General features: G+C 51.0%; 1 protein-coding gene and 1 pseudogene across 4 annotated transcripts in view; both read left to right on the forward strand.

Moving 5' to 3' along the window:
- The window catches only part of ZZEF1 (zinc finger ZZ-type and EF-hand domain containing 1), a 136,151-nt gene extending 120,172 nt beyond the window's left edge, over positions 1 to 15,979 (forward strand). For 2 of the 3 annotated variants that reach the window (XM_030799531.1, XM_030799532.1), the window contains exons 46-55: positions 741 to 841; positions 2,536 to 2,671; positions 2,778 to 3,137; positions 4,040 to 4,183; positions 5,953 to 6,121; positions 6,300 to 6,398; positions 6,872 to 7,037; positions 10,696 to 10,849; positions 11,499 to 11,570; positions 13,457 to 15,979. In XM_030799531.1, the coding sequence (XP_030655391.1) occupies positions 741 to 841; positions 2,536 to 2,671; positions 2,778 to 3,137; positions 4,040 to 4,183; positions 5,953 to 6,121; positions 6,300 to 6,398; positions 6,872 to 7,037; positions 10,696 to 10,849; positions 11,499 to 11,570; positions 13,457 to 13,537 (1,482 nt within the window). In that variant the 3' untranslated portion in view covers positions 13,538 to 15,979. Of the gene's footprint in view, positions 1 to 740; positions 842 to 2,535; positions 2,672 to 2,777; positions 3,138 to 4,039; positions 4,184 to 5,952; positions 6,122 to 6,299; positions 6,399 to 6,871; positions 7,038 to 10,695; positions 10,850 to 11,498; positions 11,571 to 13,456 lie in introns of those variants that run through there. The other variant, XR_004026947.1, reaches the window with a different exon arrangement.
- LOC100595692 lies at positions 14,527 to 15,983 on the forward strand (annotated as a pseudogene). Its single transcript, XR_004026948.1, has one exon. The product of XR_004026948.1 is annotated as an uncharacterized LOC100595692 (transcript).
- Positions 15,984 to 17,411: the final 1,428 nt, after the last annotated feature.

Here is a 17,411-nt window from a genome sequence, read left to right on the forward strand (position 1 = left end):
AAAAATAAGACTAGCTAGGTGTGGTGGCATGCGCCTGTATTCCTGGCTACCCAGGAGGCTGAGGCAGGAGGATCACTTCTGTTCAAGTTTACAGATTTTGCAGGAGAGTTTGCATCCCCTGCCACAGAGCATACATGCATTTCTGTATCCATGAATAAGTGAAAGCTATGAATCCAATTGGCAAAATACAGAAAATGATAATGTCATTGATACTAACAGAGAAACTACACTGATCAACATTGCTGACAAGTTTAAGTGCAGGTTAAAACTTGCCTTTCTACGCTTTTGGGTACTCAGTGGTATGAGCTATGATCACACCACTGCACTCCAGCCTGGGCAACCAAGTGAGACCCTTTGTCAAAAAAATCAAAAGAAAATACAGTGCCCGTGTATGTGCTAGTTGTCAAACTTGAGTGTAAAACGGTTATAGAGACGCTAGCTGTGAATACGATATGGTGAGTAAATATCTACTATCAGCATTGTATTTTGTTGATAGGATATTTCTTTGGGGTTTTAGTGTTTTATAATTTCCTTTGAAGTTACAGTCGTAATGTAGGTGTTACAGTCCATGTTTTAGTGCTTACAATCGTATATGCTTTTTAAACTACCCATATAATGTTCCTCAGTCATAACCTGTGGAAGCTTTTGCTATATTGTCTTCTCAGTTTTGAGTGCAGTTTATCAATCCTGTATTGAAGCACTTTTAATGGTTCTTGTCTGCGTCCTCCCCTGGCCTCCAGATGGCTCATGATGCCCTCAATGCCCCTCTGCACATTCTCCGGGCCATATACGAACTGCAGATGAAAAAGACTGATTATTTCTTCCTGGAGGTTCAGAAGAGGTAAGGGACATTTCAGTGCAGCTGAAGTGTGGCCAGGGAGAGAACATGTGAGGGCGGGAGGGTATGCACTTCCTGGCAGCGGCTTCTGGATCGATTGACACTCCTACAGGCCGGGAAGCAGTTGCTAGTCCTTTGTAAGGCGAGGTGGGAGGTGGCCTGTGCTACATTACCTGGATCATCTTCGAAGTGCGCTGTGATTCCTCTTTAAAACTTATGTTTGTAGTCTGCCTCTGAGAGGAAACTCATTTTATAGACACAGAAATTGGGCAGGCACCAAGATGTCTCTCGTGTAATCCCAGGGAGCAGATAGTGCAGAGCAGGAACTTTTTCTCCTCAAGAGATTTTTAAAATTAAGAACATTCCCTTTCTCTTGGCGAGGAAGTTCAGAGCTAGTTTTTGGGCCCAACTTTTTAATTTGGGTAGATCTTTACATATCTGCATTCTAGTCTCCTCCATCCCCCATATCCTAATTTTGATTTCTTACTCATTGTAAATTCTCATTTAATTTTTCTTTTATTTTATATTTCATGTTTCTGTTTTATTCGTTTCTTATATATTGCCTAAAAGCCTTTGTGAGATGAAGCAGGGTTGCATTAGTTAGGGTACAGTCTAAGCTGCTGTAACTAAGAAACCAGAAATACAATGGATCAGGGCAGATAGAATTTGTTTTTCTCTCACATGACAGTCCAGAGGTAGGCAGAGTCTGGGGTGGGTGACAGCTCTGCTCCACAGAGGGACCCAGCAATCCCAGCGTTCTCATCTGTGGAGTGAAGGCTCCCTCGGCCACCCCACCTCTCAGTTCTAGCCCAGAGGAAAGGGGGGAGGTGGAGAAGGGAGTGTGCCATTAGTCCAGTAGACTCCAGAGGTGGCACACCACCTCACTCACCTGCACTGCCCAGAACCCAGGGGCATCAGCACATCTAGCTGTTAACCATGTCTCTAGCTGGGTGACTGTGGCTCTTGTTAAAACTCAGGGAGCTTTAGAGAGAGAGAAGCGCCACCGAGTTTCGGCCAAAGTCATCCAACTGTTCAGACTACGTTCAAATAAGGCAAACACCAGGCTGTAACCATTCCAGCTGTTTCTGTACCTCACTTCTGTTTTCTGTGTGTCAGTTTCCTTTTTCTGTTCATAAACCTCCAACCACAGCAGTGGAGTCACTCTGAACCCATTCTGATTCAGGAGCTGCCCAATTCGGGGATCACTCTTTGCTCAGTTAAACTCTGTTAAATTGTCTTTTAAAAAAAAGAGAGAAGGGGAGTCCAGGCATGGTGGTGTGAGCCTGTAATCGCAGCTACTAGGGAGGCTGAGGCAGGAGGATCACTTGAGCCCAGGAGTTCCAGGCCAGTCTGGGCAACATAGCTCCAACACGTCGTCTCTAAAAAAACAAATTTTTTTTTAAAAAATTTTTTTAATGAAAATAAAACATTTAAATTAATTTAAAAAATGGGAAAGATAGAAAAGGAGAATGGATTTTGCAGGAGAGTTTGCATCCCCTGCCACAGAGCATACATGCATTCTGTATCCATAAATAAGTGAAGGCTGTGAATCCAATTGGCAAAACACGGAATATGATAATGTCATTGATACTAACAGAAAAACAACTCTGATCAACATTGCCGACAAGTTTAAGTGCAGGTTAAAACTCTGGCCTCTCTACACTGTTGGTACTCAACTTTATGCTGCCCTTCTTCAGGTTCGATGGTGATGAGCTCACCACAGATGAAAGGATACGGTCCCTGGCTCAGCGGTGGCAGCCCAGCAAGAGTCTGAGGCTGGAAGAGCAGAGCGCCAAAGCCGTGGATACAGACATGATTATCCTGCCATGCTTGGTATGTCACCCGACCTTGGACCCAAAGTGTCTGCACCCCATCCCCCTCCCCATACCGCCACTGTTAAGAAGGCTAGACCTCTGTAATGGTGGTCTTGGGTTTGCAGTCCCGGCCTGTACGCTGCGACCAAGCCACTGCTGAATCGAACCCTGTGACCCAGAAGCTGATCTCCAGCACAGAGAGCGAACTGCAGCAGAGCTATGCCAAGCAGCGCCGTAGCAAGAGCGCCGCCCTCCTGCACAAGGAGCTGAACTGCAAGAGTAAGAGGGCTGTCCGGGACTACCTCTTCCGAGTGAACGAGGCCACAGCTGTCCTGTACGCCCGCCACGTGCTCGCATCCCTGCTCGCCGAGTGGCCTAGCCACGTGCCAGTGAGCGAGGACATCCTGGAGCTCAGTGGCCCTGCCCATATGACCTACATTTTGGATATGTTCATGCAGCTGGAAGAAAAGCATGAGTGGGAGAAGGTAGTTATGCAGACTGAGCTTATGCTCACCCACCAGGTTCTTCCTCTGCCCCACAGGCTTCCTCCAGTGAGTGCTTCCTGGAGCGAGGCTACCTGTGTGGCTGTGCAGCTCCCTGACAGGTGTGAATGCAGCAAAGGTAGGGCCACTGCATCCTCTCCCAAGGATTGGGCTAGTGAGGAACTCGGGCCCTGAGCGTGAATTCTAGCTGAACCAGAAAGCTTTGTCACCATCTTCCCAGTTTCCAAGTGCAGAAATCTTGAGGCACATTTGGTAGCCCCTTTTTGATCCTGTCCCTCACCCACCTTCACACACACACACACAGTCCCTGAGGAAGTTCATTTGGCCTCTCAGCCTTGCTTTGCCCATCTGAGACCACCACCAGACCTCAAGGTCCTTTCCTGGCCTTACAGCCCTGCAGGTGCTGGCAGGCTTGCTCTAGCATATCTATCTTTCGGAAGGGACAGAGGGAGCCACCCTGCCTCTACTGGGCCCTTGCATAGGCGTGTCCTCCCCCAGTTCTTGCCACCTAGTGCTCCCAACTCTGCACCTCACTCTAGGCATGGATCACATTGTGTGGCCATTATTTATCCGTAGGCCAATCCACCTGCTTGGCTGGGGACTCCTTCAAGGACCAGGACCCTTTATGATTGGTTCAGTTAGTTCTTTCAGACCACCTCTAAGCAGTATCATTCTAAAAGGACTGCAGTGTCCTGACTGACAGCAAGAGCCTGGTCAAGTGAGAGGTGGCTGGTGGAGTTGGTTTTGGGTGGTGGAGTCACAGAGGCTCGTCCTAGGTCTAAGATGATGCCAGCACGTTTGGGTGGGTCTTGGGTTGAAGTAAACTGTCCCTTCTTCCTGATGCCACTAGCAGGCCCTGACCTTATCTGTCTGTTTCCCACCAGATCCTGCAGAAAGTGCTCCAGGGCTGCCGAGAGGACATGCTGGGGACCATGGCCCTGGCTGCCTGCCAGTTCATGGAGGAGCCGGGAATGGAGGTGCAAGTGAGGGAATCGAAACACCCGTATAACAACAACACCAACTTCGAGGTAGGGCCTGGGGCTGGCAGGCCCTATAAGGGGGACTGAGTGGCAGAGACCTCATCAGCCCCCTCCGTGGCTCTCTCCCCCTGGACAGCAGAGACCTGTCCAAGAAAGTGCTTCCATGAACAAACTGCAGTCTGCCTCCCTGAGGCCAGGGATTCTGTACTAGCAAGTCTTCTCTTCTCCGGGCATTTCTTGTTTTAATAGAAGAAAATGCGCCACCTAGCCCTGGAGGAGAGCTTTACTTTCCCTGCAGCAAGCTCCTGAGAGTGAGTCCTTGGCTTCACAGTGAGACAGTGAGTCTGAATGTGGTCCAGGTTGAACCCTCACTCTTCACCTGCCACCTAATGATCTGCCCCCACCTTGGATACTACAGCCCCTTTTTAAATTTCCCACAACTGAATCAGAGTCTCATCTTTTCCATCCTTAACTTTGTGCCTGGGCAGGGAGGTAGGCATTTTGATGAGGCAGGAATGGGGCAGCCTCCGTTATTCTCATTGACTTAAGGCCATGTATATCCCTTTAGCACTTTTTTTTTGAGATGGAGTCTCACCCTGTCGCCCAGGCTGGAGTGCAGTGGTGTGATCTCAGCTCACTGCAACCTCCGCCTTCCGAATTCAAGTGATTCTCATGCCTCAGCCTCCCTAGTAGCGGGAATAAAGGCGCCTGCCACCACGCCCGGCTAATTTTTTGTATTTTTAGTAGAGACGGGGTTTCACCGTGGTCTCGATCTCCTGACCTCGTGATCCGCCTGCCTCGGCCTCCCAAAGAGCTGGGATTATAGGCGTGAGCCACCTCACCTGGCCTCCATTAGCACTTTTAAAAATGTTAGAGAGAAAACAAATGTTGGAGTTGCCCAGGCGTCTGCTGAGTGGAAGGCACCTGCAGCAGCGAAGGTGGATGATGAAAACCGATTTAGAACTGGGTTATTGGCCAGCCGAGATTGTGTTTTTTAAAAGTATAACCTCCTGACTGTCTTCCTTCCAAGTCTCTTCTCTCGTCATGTTCCTGGGCTCCAGCCCCACTCCCTTGGTCCCACACAGGCACATGTGGTCAGCCACCAGGTTCGACCCCAAAGAGGTCTTGTCTTCTCCACTGACCCTGGACACCCGTTGCCCTTCTCTGGGGTTCCTTTTGCTGCTACTTTCTGATTTCCTCACTTTTGCCTCAGCCCAGCCTTGCTCCACACCAGCTGTCAGTGATGCTACACCATGCAAGCCTCTCCAAAGCTTTCCAGGGTTTCCCCTATTGTCCAGAGTCTGAGTGCCTCATTTTCATGCCCAGGGCCTTCAGTGTCTACCCCTGCCAGTCTCTCTGGAGTCAGGTCTTGTCCCTGTTTCTGCTTCCCAAGCATATGTGCCCATGTAGCACACCCTTTACTCCAAACACGCCAAGCTCCTTGCCATTCCCTGAACGTGCTAGACCTTCACAGGGCTGTTCCCCTGTCTGAAATGCACCCCATGCACTCAGGTCCACCTTGCCTCCCACTCCCGCCTTCTCCTGACAGGGTCCTCCTGTCCTCTTCACTCTTCACAGCAGCATAACACTCCTTCTCTGGGGCCCCGTGTCGCCTGCCCTGCTGTGCCTTCCTTGTACCATATTTGTAGTCTGTGCATGCTCCTCGCCCCAGCTGGACTCTGCACTCCTGGAGGCCAGGGCTGTGGTTCACTCATTCTCACGCACCCGGGTCCAGCCACAGGACTCGGCATGGGACAGCTGCAGTCAGTGTCTAGTGAGCAGCATTGACAGAAGTGTTCTCCATTTACCCTCCCTAGGATAAAGTTCACATTCCTGGTGCCATCTACCTCTCAATCAAATTCGACTCTCAGTGCAACACAGAGGAGGGCTGTGACGAGTTAGCCATGTCCAGCAGTAGTGACTTCCAGCAAGACCGACACAGCTTCAGCGGGTCTCAGCAGAAGTGGAAAGATTTTGAACTTCCAGGTAGTGAAACAAATACTCGATTAGATAGGTTCTTCACAGGCAGTGTTTAAACTTAATGTTGAGAAGGGAACTTACTGGAGAATGTTGAAAGGGGTTTAATAGCTTTCATCCGAAACACCACTGCTGCCATTCCCTGTTGCTCCAGTTCCTGATCTGCCTCTGATTCTTGTGTGCCTAGGAGACACTCTGTATTACCGCTTCACCTCCGACATGAGCAACACCGAGTGGGGCTACAAATTCACCGTGACGGCCGGACACCTGGGGCGGTTCCAGACAGGTGTGTGCTCTGGGCTTTGCGTTCACACCATCTGCCTGCCAGGGACACTCCATGGCTGTGGGTGCCATGATGTCACTGATCTTGGTTAAAATCAAAGCAGGTACTTGTCTCTCACACTTTCCAAATTTGTCTCACAGGCCCCAACCTGTCACTCCTGAATGTGATTTCATTGGCTAGTTGTAAACTTGAATGGCCAGCTATGAGAAGCATTCTGTCAGGACCCGAAAAAGATGCTTGTTCTCTTAGAATTTGCCAGGGCATTTTGAAAAAAGGAGGAACTGGAAATATGACCCCTGTGTTATTTTTTACAAAAGCCTTAATTTCAGCCAGAATTTAAATGATCAGAGTTATTAAAATTTGAGCAGTTTATAAAATGTAGAATTCTTAACGTACACAATTGTTATACTTTATTTAATAATAATATTACTTATTACGTATCTCTTTATATATCTGTGTTTTGGGGTGTTGGCCAGGATTCGAGATTTTGAAGCAGATGTTGTCAGAAGAAAGGGTTGTGCCTCATCTCCCATTGGCAAAAATTTGGGAATGGCTGGTGGGCGTGGCCTGTCGCCAGACTGGCCATCAACGATTAAAAGCCATCCACTTACTTCTGAGGATCGTGCGATGCTGCGGCCACAGGTAAGCGGCGTCCTGGATGGGAGCCCTTTGCCAGGCATATGTATCCCCACTCTGTGGCTGGCCCTTTCATGCTGTTAGTGGTCTTTGATGAAAAGACATTTGTGGCTTTAATGTCTTCCAGTTTTGCAGTCATTTGCTTTATGCTAGCGTTCTTGGTGTCTTGTTTAAGAAATGTTTGCCTTACTCGAAGGTCATGAAGATACTCCCTGTGTTATCTTCTAGAACTTGTTTTTCCTTTCACACTTAGAGGAATATCTACCTGGAATGCATTTTACTGTATGATAGAAGGGTAAGCATCAAGTCAGTTTTGTTCCATTCGAATCTCCACTTGACTCTATAGATTTTTTTTTTTTTTTTTTTTGAGACAGAGTCTCACTCTATCACACAGGCTGGATGGAGTGCTGTGGTGCAACTATAGATCAATTTGATGAGAATCAAGATCTTTAGAGCACCAAGTCCTCTGATCCACAGCCATTATATATTCCTCTATTGTTTAGGTCTTAGTAATATTTTATAGGTTTCTATGTAGAGGACTTAACATGTTGTTAAGTTTATTACTAGGTATTTAATGTTTTTGATACTATAATTGGTATTTTTTAGTTTTAGCTTTGTTTTTGCTGATGTACAATTAATTTTTGTACATTGCCATTATATCCAGTTACCTTACTAAATTTGTTCATTCTAAGACTATATATGCAGATTATTTGGTATACAGTCATGTCATCTGTAAATAAATATTATTTCTTCCTCTCAATGCTTAGATACTGTTCTTGCCTTTTACGCTATAGGTAGGACATACAGTGTTGAATTGGGAATTGTAGACATAATTGCCTTATTCCTCATCTACGAGGGAAGATGGTAGTGACTGTGCCATACATGTTGTCTGTCTGCTTGGCCTCCATCCTCCTTGCTCAGAACCCTCCCTGTCAGGAGCTCATTATTCCTCTTTCCTGCATTTCTAAGGCACACAGACATAGACACACAGAATGCTAGCCAGAGTGCAGTGATGATATTTGAAGTAACAGGTTGTCTTCTCATGGAATATGGAACTGTCATTAAAATAAAGGACTCTCAAAGTCAGGGGAGAGAACAAGATGGCTTGTGTAGTCAGTCCATAGACAGTGTGGAGAGAGAGGGGAGAGCTGGGCATGCTTGCTGTTACCCCCATGTCCTCATACACAGACAGGATCACTCAGCCCCACATGGGCTTAGCTCTGTTCACTTGAGCGTCGAGTCCAGTAAGAACAGTCTGGTTGAGCAGTGCTTATGAAACATGGAACATCTATCTCCATGGTCTCCTGGCTGGCGGGCACTTCTTGCCTGCAGCAGGAAGGAAGACACGTGCCCCTGCCTGCACAGTCTGCTGGCCATTGGCAACCTTCTTTCCAGTGGGGACACTCCCGCACCCTCTGTCCCGAGCTCAGAGGGAACTCCCAGCATGGCTTGCCACCCTAGCCTCTTTCATGCGTGCTCCTCATAGACTGAGAGAGGGTCCTGCCTGAGGGCTTGGCCCGGAGGCCACACACAAGGGGCAGTCCTCAGGGGAGGGACCTTCTCAGCTCACAGGTACATTGTACCTCACATGCTGATGCTTCTCTGAAAACCCAGCTGGAAAGCTATCAGAATTTTCCTGTTTGTTTTATGAAGATTTATTCCTCTGGGAGAAAGAGATTGGCTTCAAGATAACAATTAAATATACACAATAATTTTTCAAGTCATAAGAGAAAAAGCAAATTTTTTTTAAAAAAAAGCAAAATCCAATATTATACAATTATATATAGCCATATAACAAGTTCTAGAATATTATTTATTTCATAATTTTTCTTCTCCAAAGGATATTGAGTTGGAATTAAAGCACAGTCTTCCTCTGAGTAAAAACGCAAAAAAAAAAAAAAAAAAACCCTCAGTTCATTCTCTCAGCAGAGGCTCTGCTTTACTTAGGGAAAAGCTTTCTGCCTGAGCAACCTTGCAAGCATCTTCTTGTGTTTCATAAGCCGAGCCGAAAATCGTAACAATGGTAGTCATCGTTACCTTTTTTTTTTTTGGAAACATGGTCTGGCTCTTTCGCCCAGGCTGGAGTGCAGTGGCACCATCTCAACTCACTGCGGCCTCCACCTCACAAGCTGAAGCGATCCCCTCCCCTCAGCCTCCTGAGTAGCTGGGACTACAGGTGTACGCCACCACACCCAGCTAATTTGTCTGTTTTTTTGTGGAGACGGGATTTCGCCATGTTGCCCAGGATGATCTCAAATTCCTGGGATCAAGCAATCCCCCCACCTTAGCTTCCCAAAGTGCTGAGATTGTAGGTATGAGCCACTGCTCCTGGCCATCTTTTTTTTTTCTTTAATTTTTTTTGGAGGTGGGGTCTTGTTCTGTTGCCCAGGCTAGGGTGCAGTGGCACCATCATAGCCACTGCAGCCGTGAACTCTCGGGCTCAAGTGATCCCTCCATCTCAGCCTCTTGAGTAACTAGGACTATAAAAATGAGCCACCACGCTCGTCTTAAGTGTTCTTTTCTCATTATAAAAGCAGTGGGCATTGTAGAAAACCTAGAAAGCTGATAGGGTCAACTGCTGGTGGCATCTTTTGTTGTGTCTGTTTACTGTTGTTTTTCTTATGCATAGAGAAAATACTGTATATGCAGGTTATTTTTGAATTTTATTTTGTATATGTAGTTTTACATCTTGCTTTTTTTCTTTTTTTTTGAGACAGAGTCTCGCATTGTCACCCGGGCTGGAGTGCAGTGGTGTCATCTCAGCCCACTGCAACCTCCACCTCCAGGGTTCAAGCAATTCTTCTGCTTCAGCCTCCCTAGTAGCTGGGATTACAGGTGCCTGCCACCACGCCCAGCTAATTTTTTGTATTTTTAGTAGAGACGGGGTTTCACTGTGTTGGCCAGGCTGGTCTCAAACTCCTGACCTCGTGATCCGCCTGCCTTGGCCTCCCAACGTGCTGGGATTACAGGCGTGAGCCACCACGCCCAGCCACATCTTGCTTTTTTTTCATTTAATATTTATCTTGAGATGAGTTCCCACTGTCACTGGAAAGTCTTCATAACTTTTTTTTTTTAAGAGACAAGGTCTCACTCTGTTGCCCAGGCTAGAGTACAGTGGTGCACTTGTGGCTCACTGCAGCCTCCAACTCCTGGACTCAAGTGATCCTCCCACCTCAGCCTCTCGAGTAGCTGGGTGCTGTCACGCCTAGCTAGTTTTTTGTTTGTTTGTTTTTTGGTTTTTTTTTTTTTTTTTTAATTTTTTGTAGAGACAGGGTCTCGCTTTATTTCCCAGGTTGGTCTCCAACTCCTGGGCTGAAGTGATCCTCCCACTTCAGCTTCCCAAAGTGCTGGGATTACAGGTGTGAGCCACCATGTCTAGCCCATAACATCCATTTTTCAAGATGCACCGTAATCCCCGTGAGCACACTTCCGACCTCCTTTCCCTTGGAGCCTGGTTTTGAAGTTTAGGTTCTGCCCCTTTCCTTCCTTGCTGTTGGTGACTATTCGTGGCTGTTTTGTGGGGAGCATAGGTGAGACAACTTTATAATCATTTGTACCAGCTGTGGGAGAGGGAGGGTCTGAGCTGCGGTTCCTGCTAGCTGTAAGCCATGTGACCTTGGTGTGGCCCTCAGTAAACTGACCACCTCCGGGGCTCCTCCTGCAGTGACCTGTGTGACCTTGCGCTGTTGAAGCCCCTGTGGCAGCTCTTTACCCACATGGAGTACGGCCTGTTTGAGGACGTGACGCAGCCCGGCATCCTCCTTCCCCTGCATCGTGCCCTCACTGAGCTCTTCTTCGTCACCGAGAACCGTGCCCAGGTGAGGCCTGAGGTCTGGGCAGGGAGCCCGGTGCCTCCGTGTGCATTTGCTCCCTCTGCTACCCAGGGCAGAAGTCGCTGCCTCATCAGAGCCTGAGTGGCCGGGGTCTCGACAGGCCACACAGGACAGGCATGGCTGAGAGTCTGAGGCTCTCGCCTCTCCCAGGCCTGGGAAACCCTCAGGTCAGCTCTGAGATTGCTTATTTTGTCAGGCCTAGAGCCAATGGGGGAAAAATCGCCTGGGATCAGCCCTTGACAACAGTGAGTTTTGGAAAATAAAATGATAGGTTATTTCTGCTTCCTCCTCTTTTTTTCCTCCCATCAGCACAATAGACTCATTGAATGTGGGAGCTGAAAGGGCCTTTCAGAATTCTTTGGCTTCCCTCTCCTTTCACACATGAGGAAACTGGCTTGAGGAGTGGTCCCGGCCTGGTCACCCAAGGGCAGGTGGAGGCAGAGGTGGCCCCAGCACCGGGCACCTGGCTCCCGCCGGGGTTCTGAGCAAGGCAGTGCCATGCGGTGCTGGGCGGCGTGAGTAGCATCCGCCCATGAGAGGCTTGTGCTTTCGCAGGCAGGTGTCCCAGGTGGTCTGGGAGAGCTGCACTGCGCATCTGGTGCTGTCTCTCACAGCCCCTGCTCTCTCTCTGCAGGAGCTTGGCGTGCTGCAGGATTACCTGCTGGCCCTAACCACAGACGACCACCTTCTCCGCTGTGCGGCACAGGTACTCTCTCCACCCCAACAGAGCGGGCCCCCAGGCTGGCGCGCCACCATCTCACCATTACCAGGGCAGAGAAGGTCTGTTCATTGCGTCTGAGTAGGACAGAATCCACCCGGAGCTCACACAGAGCTCATTCCAGTTCAGTCACTTCCTCCTGGTGCTCAGAGAGTGCACACGAGCCCCATTTATCAGAGTCATTCACTCTAAACTGTGGGGTCAGAAGAATTTGTGTCTTTAAAACCAAAACAACCGATGCCTTAAATTTAGTTTGGCTGATTCTTGAAGTTTCCGTGGAGTTAGATTTCCCATATTTTTAGATGTGAGTTGCTTCTCTGGTAGCGGAACTCTTCTTCTGACAGCTGTTTGGTCTCAGGACGCTTCACACTTTTCACTGACTGAGGAGCTCAGAAAGCTTTTGGATATGTCTGTTATACATATATCCATATGTGCCATTAGAAACGAGATTTTCAATTTAAAAATTAAGCAAAAGTTTAAACCTTTATCAATTTATTTTTTTAAAGTAGTGAACCCATTTCATGTTAACATGAATAACACGTCTTGTGAAAAACGACTCTAACTTTTCAAAACAAAGTAATCACTGAGTGCTCTGGGACAAATAGGTGACCAAAAAAGAAAAAAGGAATGCCTGCAGAGGGTGGCGCCGTGTTCCATCCCTGCAGACCCCTCTCATGTCTGGCCTCATAGAAGACAGCTGGATTCTCATGTCTGCTTCTGCAGTCAGATCACACGTCAGGCTCTGGAACAGTCCACCATATACTCAGGAGAAGGAAAGTGAAAAATGAACCTTGCAGACCCCGAAAGGGTCTCGGGAGTCGCCTGGCCCCAGACTCCTTGAATATCATAGCATGTGTGGCCCAACACCCCCACCACCCCGGAGGACAGCTAGGGACACTGAGGCTCACAGGGTTACCCGTGGGTGGACACCCAGCCAGGACACCCAGCCAAGAGCCCTGCCTGAGCACGGCGCTCTGTCCCTTGGAAGTATTCTCCGAACACACTGCCCTTTTGCAGGAAAAGGGTCTTCTTTCCTGCCATAGGCTTTGACGTGTATGCTGGAAAGTGGGAATGCCCCAAGCCCATACCGAAGAGTTTGTGCGAATTCACCCGAGACCTGTAGGCCGAGTAGAAACTCCCTTACCCCCAACAGCTACCTACCAGCATTGCCGCCGCCACCCCAGGTTTCATGACATCACGTAACGAAATTTTGATATTTGCGCATCCTGGCCTCAAAGCTCAGCATGGTGGCTTGCCTGTGGGCGGGTCCCTGTTGCTGCCCCTGTCCAGTCTCCGTTTCCTCCTTACCCTCTTCTGACCCTCCCCACAGCCTGTCAAGTGTACTGCACCAGTGTCCCGACGTTTCTCCCTGACATCTCTCCCTGCCAACCCTCTCTTCCTCCCTCAGCCACCTCCACCCTCTTGCTGTCCAGACCCTGAAGGCCTGACGGGCCTGGCCTCGCCTCCAGGGCATCTGAGTGCCCTCCTGGCCCTGTTTTCTCTACTCCCTCTGGTCCCCAGCACTGGCTGTTCGTTTCCTGTGAGTGCCATGCCCTTCCCCACCTGCATCTTTGCACTGTTTTCCCCAGAGAGTTTTCCCAGACCTGTGCAGACAGCCTTCTCAGCCCCCACGCTGGGACTGCCCCTCTGGGCAGTGACGATTCCTACCTACATTTGGAGCTTTCATGTGCTCTTAATAGCATTTTCTCTCTCTCCACCCTGCGGGCCTCTGGGGGAGGGGAACACATCTGGTTCATCTCAGGGCCCCCCTCCTCCATCCCCACGTCCTCAGTGCTCAGCTGAGGGTCTTATCAGCACTCAGTGAACGAGGGAGTGGCTCCTGACATTGGCGACAACTCTTTTTCCCTCCACAGGCTCTGCAGAACATTGCTGCCATCAGCCTGGCCATCAACTACCCAAACAAGGCCACCCGCCTCTGGAATGTGGAGTGTTAGCCCTTGGTGGGGCGTGCATGGGACTAGCTCATCTGCCACAGGGATTTTAGAGCAGACATCTAACCTCATTCAGGAAGATTCCTGTAGCGCCAGTGCCCGGCTCTCCTTGAGCTGACTTCCACTCCAGTTAGGATTGCCAAGCCGCCACGTCTCCAAGAGCTCCCGTGCGTAGGCTGGACACAAGCACAGGCTGTAGCATGTTGAAAATAAGCCAAGCAATGCAGAATGCCTCAGAAGGGGTGGGCAGGGGGCCCTTGAGAAGGTTCAGAGACCAGCCTTCTCCAAAGGCTGTTCCTGCAGGAGCTGTGGGCTTGGGAAGACTTGGAAGCGGCCTCTCTCAACTGGTTTCTGTCTCCGTGGAGCTGGAACTGCCTGCACTTGCCTTCAGAGGGAGGCACAGTCCACCCAGATCCACCTTTCCAGCAAGACCCCCAGCAGCTGCCCAGCCTGGGAGCACCTCTTTGCTTTTCACACCAAACCAAAACTGGCGAGAGCCCCTCCTGGCCACCACTGATCCCCGAGCATCCAGTACAGAACCAGACATCGAGCTAGCTCCCTGCACGGCCGCGCCCTCCCAGAGAACTCCTTGAGGAGAACAAGTGCCCTTGGGGACAGCCGGGAGGCGTCCCTGTACGTCTGCTCACGCACCAGGCAGCACAGCCGCAGTTTCTCAGTTGTTTTGACATATTTCAGTTTCCACCTCACGTTTTTAGAGCAGAACCACACTGTCTCCCTGGAGGGGCTCGAGGGCATGACCAGGGACTGACCATTCTGTGAAAGCAGCAGAATGTGAGGAGCACGTGTGAGCTTCTGTACCTTGAAGATGATCAGAGGATATCTTATTTTAAGAGTAAAAACCCACATAATTTTATTTCTGCTTGATAGTCATGGTAGTCTGTCATACCCACCTCTGGGACTCTGCGTGGCTGTTTGGCTGTCACTTGTAGCAATAACGACATTAGTTCTAGTCAGTGCTGTTTTACATTTTTCTTTTGATGGGTTTAGTCTTGCCCTGGAGTGCCGATGATGATTCTCCCTCCAGAGCCACGCTTAGGAACATGAAGCAAGCCGGGCGCGTGGGCTGTGTGCCGGCCTTAGTGGGACCCGTGGGGTTGGAGCACGCCTTTGGGGGCAGTGTCTGGGCCCAAAGCACGTCCAACCACACAGTGCCAGAGCCAGAGAAGGGGCCCCACTACCAAGGCCAAGCTTGACCAGGTCAGCATTGCCATGGCCCATTGTGCCCCGTGTCCTCTGAAGACCCCTCTGTGCAGGGTCTGCGGGGATCTGGATTGCAAGGGCCCGAGTCTGCAGGTCTGGAAGCATCTACCTATAAGAGCACTTTCGCCTTGTGGGTCAGGACTCCAAGGTGCAGCGGGCTTCACAGCCCTACAGTTAGGTTCTCAGCTAAACCCGGAGTTCTGGTAGAACCATCCTGGGGCGGGCAGAGGATGGGATTCAAGGGAGACAGGAACACATGGGGCAGATCCTGGAACTCGGTGGCCTGAGGACTGAGGCCATCACCCTGGTGGAAAGGCCTGGCCTGGTTCCCGTGGCTTGGGACCTGAATAGGCAGGTGCTGCTGGCTCCGTAGAAACCCTTTTCCCATCTTTTGCTCTTTGCCAAACCTACCTTGCTTTGGGAGCTGCCTACACCCCCCGCAGAGAAGGCGCCACCTTCTGCACCCCTCAGACCCGAGGAGGTCTCCCGGTGAAGAGTTTCCCAAGAGGGGACTCACAGGAAACAAGTCTTGGTGCTAGGGAGGGAGGCCCCACTGCGTGCTCAGACTCACAGCCAACCTGTAAAGTAGACCAGATAGCGCCACCCACGCCCCTCCACACCCCAGACTCCCAGTAAAGCGGGCGGCAGGGTAGGAGTCACCTCCCTTGTGGCAGTGGCCACCGCTGTACTCCATCCTCCCGTCAGGAAGATCAGCTGTAAATAAACGCTGGGCTCCCCAGAGCACCTGTCCGCCCACTGCCCTTGCTGCTCTGGGATCTTCGCTGCAGTTCACGGGAAACAAGCCTGAGTCCGCCCGCACCCGCGGCTGTTCTCCCGGCTCCGCGCGGCCGCCTCTGCCTCCGCCACCGGGTGGCGCTGCCGAGCCAGAGCCGTCACGTCCCGGCGCTTTCCAGCAGCCCCAGGCCCGGAGGAGGCGAAGCCCGCACAGCAAAGGTGGAAACACGTGCCTACGCTGTAAAGAAATCCTGTTCCAGAGCATACCTGCTGTACAAAAAGACCCTGTTCCTAACGAGAGGAGTGCCGCATTTTCACCACCGTTTTTAATTTGTTTTCTTACGGGTTTACGATTTTGAATTTTTCTTATTTGGTTGAAAGAATTTTGATTCTATCAGCCTGAGTGAGTTCAGCCTGTAAAAAGGATGTTAAGCTGTGGGTAAAATATGCAAACGAAGAGAAATATATTGTACAAATTCTATATAATAAGGTACGCCTGTGTGTGGACTCGTCTCTCCCTCCTCCCTCCGCCCCGCCGTGTCTCGTGGAGCTCAGGCGTGGAGTTTACACCGCGCCCAAACGGATGCGAGGCGGAGACTCGGGAGCTCAGGGCTGAAAGAAGGGAAAGCTGCCGTAGGCCTTCCTCCAGATCATCCTCCCCCCAAGCCCAAGCCTGCAGCCCCCGCCCCTCCCCCGGCGATCCCAGGGCTTTGGTTCACCCCATCTCCGTGCGGCCGTCCGGAGGTTTCCACACACACGGCGCCGTGGGGGCCTCTGCTCTTCAGCCAGGCACCCCTGGCCGCACCGCCCGCCCTGGACCTCTCTGGTAGCCCGCAGGACACTGCGGAACCCGGAGGAGGAAGGCAGGGCCCCAGTCAGTGCGCCTGCTGCCTTCCTGGGACTGGCTGCCTTCCCGCCGGCCTCTGGACCCTGCCTCTGGCCCAAGTGTGGCCTGAGGTTTACCTGGGCCCCCGCTTCCTCCTCCTTCCAGCCTCTGCCTTGCCACGCGCTGCTCTGTCCCCTTCCCAGAGGCATTCTGGGGCTGAGGACTGTCTGGCAAATTACAGAAGAGTGCCTTCTTGGCGGGGGCTGCACTTAACCAACCTTTGAGGCCCATTTGTTCCAGCCCGACAGAGTCTGACACATCCCCCAAAGCCCCAGACTGCTTTCGGGGGAGCCCCAGGCTGGACCCAGCCTCAGCCCTCACCATCCCCTAGCCCAGAGAGAAACCTGAGACTCAGCAGTACTGGGTGCTCCCAGGCCTGTGCCGCTCGCGAGGCGCTCTCTAGGGCCTGGTGCAAATATTGATGCCCTCCCCCCCTCACCTTGTCCCGGAGCACACGGGCTTGGCGTGTCCACCTGAGCCCTGCCCGGCTAGTGTGACTAAGGTCACTGCTGAGACTAAGCCAGCACCAGCAGACTAAGGAGAAGGGCACAGACAGCGAAGGCAAGTTGAGCCCGAGCTTTTAGAACTCAAGAGAAACACAGAGTTCCACCAGCTGAGCCTCTTCATTTATCGAGAGGCAGAAGCGGTGGGAGGTCAGCCTCGAACCACGCAGGAGGTAAGTGGAGAGCCCAGGCCCCCAACCATGGCTGCAGCACAGAGGCGCTCAGTGCGCGCTCACCCGCTCAATACATGCCCTCCACAGACCTAGCACCGCAGCTTCGTGCTGAACCACCAGTGAGCAGCCCAGGCGCTCAGACAGAAACCAAGTCAAAACACGGCCCTGGCCGGGCGCGGTGGCTCACGCCTGTAATCCCAGCACTTAGGGAGGCCGAGATGGGTGGATCACCTGTGGGGAGTTCAAGGCCAGCCTGACCAACATGGAGAAACCCTGTCTCTACTAAAAATACAAACTTGGCCAGGCGTGGTGGCGCGTGCCTGTAATCCCAGCTACTCGGGAGGCTGAGGCAGGAGAAT

Source organism: Nomascus leucogenys, chromosome 19 (genome assembly GCF_006542625.1).
Source record: "Nomascus leucogenys isolate Asia chromosome 19, Asia_NLE_v1, whole genome shotgun sequence".
Lineage (NCBI taxonomy): Eukaryota > Metazoa > Chordata > Mammalia > Primates > Hylobatidae > Nomascus > Nomascus leucogenys.